At 40.2% G+C, this 8,694-nt stretch overlaps 1 protein-coding gene across 1 annotated transcript in view; it reads right to left on the bottom strand.

Moving 5' to 3' along the window:
* Positions 1-2,031: 2,031 nt before the first annotated feature.
* The window catches only part of LOC122550028 (protein AF-10-like), a 148,529-nt gene continuing 141,866 nt past the window's right edge, over positions 2,032-8,694 (bottom strand). The window contains exon 8 of the mRNA XM_043690436.1: positions 2,032-2,196. Coding sequence (XP_043546371.1) covers positions 2,047-2,196 — 150 coding nt within the window. The 3' untranslated portion in view covers positions 2,032-2,046. The remainder of the gene's footprint in view (positions 2,197-8,694) is intronic.

An 8,694-nucleotide genomic window follows, 5' to 3' on the forward strand; every position in this document is an offset into this window, starting at 1 on the left:
ATTATTTGTACTCTAAACGACAATATATTAAAAATACTGGCCCTGCTCTTTGCAGACAGTAGAAACAATTTCATGCAATATGCCTGTTTCAACGCAACAAAATAGGTGACAGCAGTTTGGCAATTCACTTCTTAGGGACAAATCTAAAAAATTAGGATCAGACATTCAGGGGAGATAATAGGAAGCACTTTCACCCATAAAGGACAGTAGAGTTTGAATCAATCTTCCACAAATGGCAGCTGATGCTAGATCAGTTGTTAGTTTTAAAAAGGAGATAGATAATTTTTTGTTAAGCAAAGACATTAAGAGATATCAGCCCAAGGCAGCTTGGTGTTCGGCTACTGTTCTCATGATCTCACTGAACGAGAAACAGGCTCAATGAGCTGAATGGCCTATTCCAGTTCTTATGTCCGTATAACCTGCCTGGGTTAAAATTTAAACAAAATTTAAGCATAGAGATCATTCTCCATGGCAATGCCTTCACCAAGCAAGAGTCCAGCTGCCAATCAGCACTCTTATAACCCTCTATTCATGCTTTTGCTCATGTATTTAAAGGGTGACGAAATGCCTTACTGTTTAGCCATGAGAGCATGATTGGCAGCCTGACATCTTTTTGAGGCAATGAACCATCTGAGAAAAGTCTAGAATAGGTAAACCAGTACAAATGTCAGCCTTTAAGTAGTTATGTTTAAATGATTATAATTCAATAAAAAGCTGGAAACGGACCCTTCAGTTCAACTCCTCCATGCCAACCAGATATCCTAAACACATGTAGTCCCATTTGCCAGCATTTGGCCTATATCCCTCTTAACCGTGTCTGTTCTAAAATTCAGTGTGAAGTAAGTTCCAGCTATTTGGCATTAATGCTGGTCTTCAAATTTTAGTTTGGCAGCAAGAATGGCATGTTGGAAAACATTTAGAAGCTGGTGGCAAGAATGATACAGATATTGAAGACTGATGGGCCAAGAGGAAATTTTGCTTGAGCATCTCTTCCGAATCAGTTGCCACACAACTCTGGCACTGCTCTACCACAGTGTTCTATATCACTACCACCACCATCATCACCACCACCACCCTGGTCATGCACAAACACCTTCTGTGGAAATTGTAAAGTTTCACTCCTCTGATTTGCAGAGTATTGGAGTATGCAGCAAATTGCTACAAATCTAGAGAGAGATTAGACTTGAGCTAGAAGCACCATACCTGATATGGCTTCTTTGACTTGCTCAGTAAGAGCTCTGGTTTGTATGTAGTTCTTACTGTCTCAGAGCCCTGTGTTTATGTCAGGGATCCTCAGAGGCTTAATGAGCCATATGCACAATGCATTCTCTCTAATTCTAAGAAGACAGCTTGAGTTGCAGACAGGATTGAGGTCTGAGACAAGGCATCATGAAGACTTAAGACCAATCAAGAACTTAAATCAGACTAGTGGTTAAATGCAGTCTCCTGGCAAAGAAATCATCGATCAGTTGCTTGATGAACAAACCTACGTTGCTGATGCTACATGTTGTCCAGAATAAGCTTGTGCCATAGAAGTCGGAAACCACTTAACTTTATAGCTGAGGCATTGCATGTGCTATAAAGTTGGGCATCAATTCCTGCTACAATAGCTAATGTAGATCACTGATTGTAAAACTGATTTACAAAACATTAATATGCTGGAAAATGAAATCATTTACATCCCAATTTCAGCACACTGCTTGCCTTGGTTATTTTAGTGCATGTAAGGAATTCCAACAGCTTGGACAAAAAAGTACTGATCATGTCATAAAATGCAAACATGCTGTACTTCAGATCTCATTTTCATAACTGATTAATTTATTCTTGTCACATGTACCGCAATACAGCAAAAAGTATTGTTTTGCATGCTATGAGAACAAGAGTGCGCGAGAGAGCGAGATCAGAATCAACACTCGAGTGGTCCAAACGTTTGCTAACAGCAGGGTAGAAGCTGTTCTTGAATCTATTCATACGTGTATACTTTTGTACCTTCTGTCTGACAGAAAAGGGTGGAAGGGAGTATAACCTGGGTGGGAGGGGTCACTGTTATGTAGGCTGCTTTCCTGAAGCAGCGGGAAGTATAGATGGTGTCAATGGATGGAAGGCCGGTTTGCGTGATGGTCTGGGCTGTGTTCGTAAGTCTCTAGTTTCTTGCAGTCTTGGGAAGATCTGTGATGCACGCATATAGGAAGCTTTCTATGGTGTAACAAAAAAAAAATTAAGAGTCCTTGTGGACATGCAGAATTTCCTTAGTCTCGTAGAGATGTTCATGTGCTTTTTTGACCATCACAACTACTTGGGTGGACCAGGACGGATTGTTGGTAGTCATCACTCCCCGGAACCTGACGCTCTCTACCTCAGCACCACTGTTGCAGACAGGGGCGTACCATCCACTCTGCTTCCTGAAGTCAATGACCAGCACCTTTGTTTTGCTGACATTGTTGGAGACATGTCTGCCTTCACACCATGCTGCTAAGCACCAAATCTCCTTCCTGTATTCTATCTCATCAGTGTTTTAGACCTGACTCACAATGGTGGTGTTATCAGCAAACTTTAAATGGATTTGGGACAGAATTTGGCCACACAGCCCTGAATGTATAAGGAGTATAGTAGGGGGCTGAGTACAGAGTCTTGTGGGGGCTGAGTACACAGCCTTGTGGGGGCACCAGTGTTTAGGATTATGATTGAGGTCTTGTTGTTGTGTTTTCTTACTGAGGTCTATGGGTCAGGAAGTCGAAGATCCAATTACAGAGGGGGGAGCTGAGACCCAGGTGTCTAAGTTTAGAGATGGGTTTGTTTGGAATTATGGTGTTGAAGGAAGAGCTGTAGTCAATAAGAAGTTGCCTGATGTCGGTATCCTAGTTAACCAGATGTTCCAAGGATAAGTGTATGGCTAGGGAGATAGCCTCTACTTTGAACCTGTTGCACCAGTAGGAGTACCGCAAAGGATCAAGGCAACTTTGTAAGCTGGAGTTGACGTGAGCCATGATTAACCTCTCAAAGTACTTCATAATTATGGACGTCAGAGCCACTGGGCAGTAGTCATTGAGGCAAACAGCATGATTTTTCTTTGGTACTGGGATGATGGTGGTCTTCTTGAAGCAGGTAGGGACTTCAGATTGCAGTAAGGAGAGGGAAGATGTCTGCAGATACTCCCACCAGCTGGTCCACACAGGATCTAAGTGCACAGCCAGGGACTCCATTCGGGCCAGTTGCTTTTCATGGGTTCACTCTCAAGAAGTCGGATCTAATTCTGCGACGGCGTCCGAGGCTTTTGGGATAGATTATATTGTTTCACTGACATTCTGTTCAAAACAAGCATAGAAAGAGTTGTTGGGCAGGGACATACTGTGGCCTGCAATTCTGTTCGACTTTGCTTTGTAGCCCATTATATCGTGTAAGCCTTGCCACAAACAATGGGCGAGTGGTTGGTCCGGGTCTCAAGCTTAGTTTGCTATTACCTCTTGGCATCTCTGATGGCCTTACCAAGGTCATACCTGCATTTCCTGTTTATGTCAAGGTTGCCCGACTTGCATAAATATTCTTTTTCATCACAGCTCTGATCTAGATCAGAGGTCTGATCATGATCTTACACATGAACTGTTTACTCAAGAATGTAAAGAAAATTTCCCATAGAAAATTGCAACATAATTCACCATAGTTTGAAAAATACATTTCAGAAATTTAAGAAATAATGTTAGCCTTAATTTAAGGCTTGACACCATCTTTCCACATTGCAGCTATGACTACACTTGAAAGCACTTCAAAATATCTGGTGGCTGAAAAAGATGCTTTCTCAATGCAAAGTTTTCCTTTTTTCCCCAACTCCAACTAAAGAATTAACAACTCACATTTAAATAGCTCCTGTCACAATCTTTGGATCATCCAAAGTGATTCTAAAACAATGAAGCACTTTTTAAATATTGTAACTGTCATTATGTAGGGAATTGCTATAGTCAGTTTTCATACAGCAACAGTAATATCACAAACACCAATGAGATAAAAAATATCGATCTCCACTATTTTTACTCACTGTTTTGTGTTTTAAGATTATAAGTTCATTATTGCTCTTGAAGGCAGGACAACTCTAACCTGTAAAACTGACAATGGTCAGAATAATTCTATAAAAGCAAACAAAGAGAAGCATTTGGACTACATGCACTTGCAAATGCATCTTTAGTACTAATTATATCAAAAAATTATCAACAAATAGTTTTCTTTTAAACTGGAGTTACCTTTGATATAATGTTATTCTGTTCATAAATTTGCTCGTTTCAGCTAATGATCAAGTTTTTAATCTAGACTGAGACAGTGGTGGAGAAGCATATACATGAAAATTAAACCTGAAGGTCAGTATACTTTAGTTCTTATGGTATGATCAACATTTTTGGTTCAAGCTGTTACAATGTTTTGTTCAGTTTCTGTCGCTCCAGTATTACATGAGCCTTCTTGCTTTTCTCCAAGCCTTTAAGTTCTCTCCTACAGCTCTTAACAAAATTAAGTTGATCCAGTGTAGGTAATATCACATTTAAAACTCTTGTTGAAATTTAATTTCATAATGCCTAATAATGAATCAAATTATTAGGAATCCTTTCAGCAGATATTCCATAGATTTTATTTTCTGCAAGGTTAGTCGTAATATTGCTTTCTAATAAGTAAAGCCAATAATTAGTCTGGAAGTATTCGGACAAATGTAATCGAAATTCAGACATCGTAGTCACCTCTTCTCAGAGTAGGGAGTCAGATTCTTTTCTAGGTTATTTATGAAGGCACTGCTGGAAAATTGGCTAAGGTTTTCTTTGTAAATGAAATTTTAAATGATGGAATTAAAACAGCAGAAAGTAATTAAATTAGTTAACCCTTTCAGCAGGTGCCCTCAGCAGCTTCCTAATCAACACATTCTTTGGAGTGCTGAATTCTACATTAAATTGTGAGCATAGTAAAATTTTACATAAGAAAAGTATTGTCTACGCCCCAACGCAAACAAAATGAAATTAGAATACATGCAAAACCTGACCATGCATCTGACAGCATGCCATCCACACTCAACACCATCAGTATTGTCTCTGGTTGCTAAATTGAAGCACTGCTACACTCAGTTCAATGAAGAGGTCAATGTGTTTCAGTTGCCTAGAGACTGATGGTTGCTACAGCAGCGCTTGATAAGCCATGCTAAAATCAGCTTCAGTTCAGAACCACAATACCATTTTAGTATGAGTAAAAGAGGAGTTCAACCTGCCTGAAACGATGTTTGTTATGCAGCTTCATTCTGTATGAGGCAATATATTTTGCGAAATAGAATAACACATACATTCTAATGAGAAGAAAAATGAGATTAAAATTCAAACAACTACGCTTCTTTTGTTCTTTCAATCAAGTCACATGTTGTAAAAGAATTTTCCCCTACAGCAATAAATTCCTTTCATTCCCAGAAGAAAATCAAGTCCTGGAAGTAAGAGACATTTTCTTGGTTCCACCTTTTGAGTGCCCCTCTTTGACAACTCCACTACAAGACAATAAACGGCCTCATATTTAGTAGATCATTGGAAAGCTCCTTTCATAGGTTGCATTTAAATTGATAAGTTGATGAGAGGACAATACAGCACAAATTGATTCAATGGTACACATTGAAGCAAAAATTAAAAATGCATTTTTAATAACTGTACGCTATTTCAAAATTCTAAGTACGCTATTTCAAAATTCTAAGTATTCCATATGAAGCAATTTCAAATGCTAGACAGAATACAAGATAGCCATAGTTCCACAATGATTAGATTAGATTAGATTAGATTAGATTAGATTAGATTAGATTACAGTGTGGAAACAGGCCCTTCGGCCCAACAAGTCCACACCGACCCGCCGAAGCGAAACCCACCCATACCCCTACATTACCCCTTACCTAACACTACGGGCAATTTAGCATGGCCAATTCACCTGACCCTGCACATCTTTGGACTGTGGGAGGAAACCGGAGCACCCGGAGGAAACCCACGCAGACACGGGGAGAACGTGCAAACTCCACACAGTCAGTCGCCTGAGGCGGGAATTGAACCTGGGTCTCTGGCGCTGTGAGGCAGCAGTGCTAACCACTGTGCCACCGTGCCACCCCATGATCATGATGTCAAAAGACTGTTTAGTCAGTTTTTCAACCCAACTAAAAGAGCAATGCTTCAAAAACATGGAAAAAATGTAAAAATTTATTTCCTGCTTTATTTCTGGTTGCAATGGTGTGCATAGCATACTCTAAACTTTGCTGCTTACAACTCATACAGTCAGCTCACTTGAAAAATCATATGGTTAACATTCATACATGACCATTGCACACATTGATACTGTACAAAATTTGAAACAGTTCCATTTATATCATTACAATATAGAAGTACTGTTTAAAGCTAAATAGTATATTTTCTAAACTTATATACCACAGATACTAAAACATTTCATAAAAATTATACATGAACTATACAAACAATCACCATAAATGGCAATGTATAAATTCATGTTGCATACAAGGTGACCCCATACTTTCAGCACAAATTCTGGTTTTTGCATTTCTTGACGACTCCATTCAGACAGGGATTGCTATTAATATTATTAGAAAACTATTTTACTCCAGAAAAATATGTTTTACTTATTGTAAACTGAAACTGGCTCATGGAATCAGGTAGACAATATGGGCCGTGCTGTAAATAAGATGTGCGTGAGTTTAAGATATGTCAACACAGCAGACAGTCTATGGCATGGTGAGTGTTGAACAGTAATAAATAATCCAGTAAAAAGAATTAAGCATAAGATGCTTTTAAGCCAAAGTTGTAACATTTGATAACTTGTCAAATCACTGTGTTGCAGGAATGGGATTCAAAGTCAGGGTGAAATTATGGATCGCATGTGTGGAATGAGTACCCCAAAGGCCTACGTAAAGATTGCAGCTTATTAGTGTGACACATTCAGATTCCATATAAATCAGTTAGAGAAGAGATAACTGGGAAGAAATAACACCACATTGCAGTTATACTAAGCAGTCGAATGTCAATGGTTCAAACGTTACTCGTATACCTCAACAAGCCATTCAAGGATCATGTTTGCACTGAATGGAAAAGGTGGATGGTTGAGAGGAAGAAACCTTCACAGAATGAAAATGCGTACACTGCTCTACTTAATGTTTTGTGTCAATTCATTGTCAAACCAGGCAATGATATGTGTGCACAAAATATCACTGGATGATTCTAAAAATGCGGAATATCTAATTCAACAGATGACAGGAGGATGGCTTGTTGCGCAGACATGACTCTGAAAGCAGATGCACCAGATATCATCCAGAGTGGGTTTGTTGCTTTGAGGACAGCCAAAATTGCTCAGAATGCATATTATGTCAGATACTAAGACAATCAATTTGATGAGATTTAAAATACTCGTGGTGGTTAAAAGCATCTTTGCACAATTATTTGGCCGTGCACGTAGACAGGCTGTTCCAGTTCAGCTACACACATTGGCATCTACGTGGCAATATGGTAAATTGCCCAGGTGTGATCCATAGTTAAAAGTAGGACAAATCCAACCAGGCCTATGTTGTGCTTACTCTGCACTTGCAACTGATTTATGCAAGACTGTTGTTAGGGTTACAAATGGCTTATTTAATAAGGACCGCTCTCTCATTACAGATGACTGGTCATGGTTTAACCTAAGGGTCACCAAATCTCAGGCAAGGGGAGACATTGAGAAGGAGAGTGCTTAATGGTGACCTTTGCTGGTGTGGGAATTGAACCATTATTGGTATTATTCTGCATTGCAAATCAACAGTCCAGCAAACCGAACTACCAACGTATACCACACAAGTTAATCAGTGTTGGCTGTTGGAGTTTTGCCATCCTGTTGTAATCTGAGGTAACCCTCCTCACTGTCCACTACACCTCCAATTTTGGTGTCACCTGCAAAATTACTAACTATACACCTCTTATGCTTGCATCCAAATGGGCAGCATGGTAGCACAGTGGTTAGCACTGCTGCCTCACAGAGACCTGGGTTCAATTCCCGCCTCAGGCAACTGTCTGTGTGGAGTTTGCATGTTCTCCCCGTGTCTGCGTGGGTTTCCTCTGGGTGCTCCGGTTTCCTCCCACAGTCCAAAGATGGGCAGGTCAGGTGAATTGGCCATGCTAAATTACCCGTAGTGTTAGGTAAGGGGTAAATGTAGAGGTATGGGTGGATTGCGCTTCGGCGGGTCGGTGTGGACTTGTTGGGCCGAAGGGCCTGTTTCCACACTGTAATGTAATCTAACCTAAAATTATTGAGCTGTAAATTTTTGGCAAAAAAGTGTAAACTAAAAGCTGCAAAATAAGTCGTCTAATGTGATTGCATAGAAAAAGAGATAAACAGGGGAGTATTGCCCTTTGATGTGAAGGGCACTTCTTGTCACAGGCTACTCGGGTGTTTCCTTTCTTCCTGGTGGTGGAAATTTGAATAAAGATTCATGCGCCTTGTCCCCTTCACTGTGTGGAGAAAGTGAGGTCTGCAGATGCTGGAGATCAAAGTTGAAACTTTATTGCTGGAACAGCACAGCAGGTCAGGCAGCATCCAGGGAACAGGAGATTCGACGTTTCGGGCACAGGCCCTTCTTCAGGAAGTTCCCCTTCACTGTGTCTCTCACCTGCACACACACAACATGGGTGCGGGAAAAAAAAGCACTACCGCAGTTAG

This window comes from Chiloscyllium plagiosum, chromosome 5 (assembly GCF_004010195.1).
Source record: "Chiloscyllium plagiosum isolate BGI_BamShark_2017 chromosome 5, ASM401019v2, whole genome shotgun sequence".
NCBI classification, from domain to species: domain Eukaryota; kingdom Metazoa; phylum Chordata; class Chondrichthyes; order Orectolobiformes; family Hemiscylliidae; genus Chiloscyllium; species Chiloscyllium plagiosum.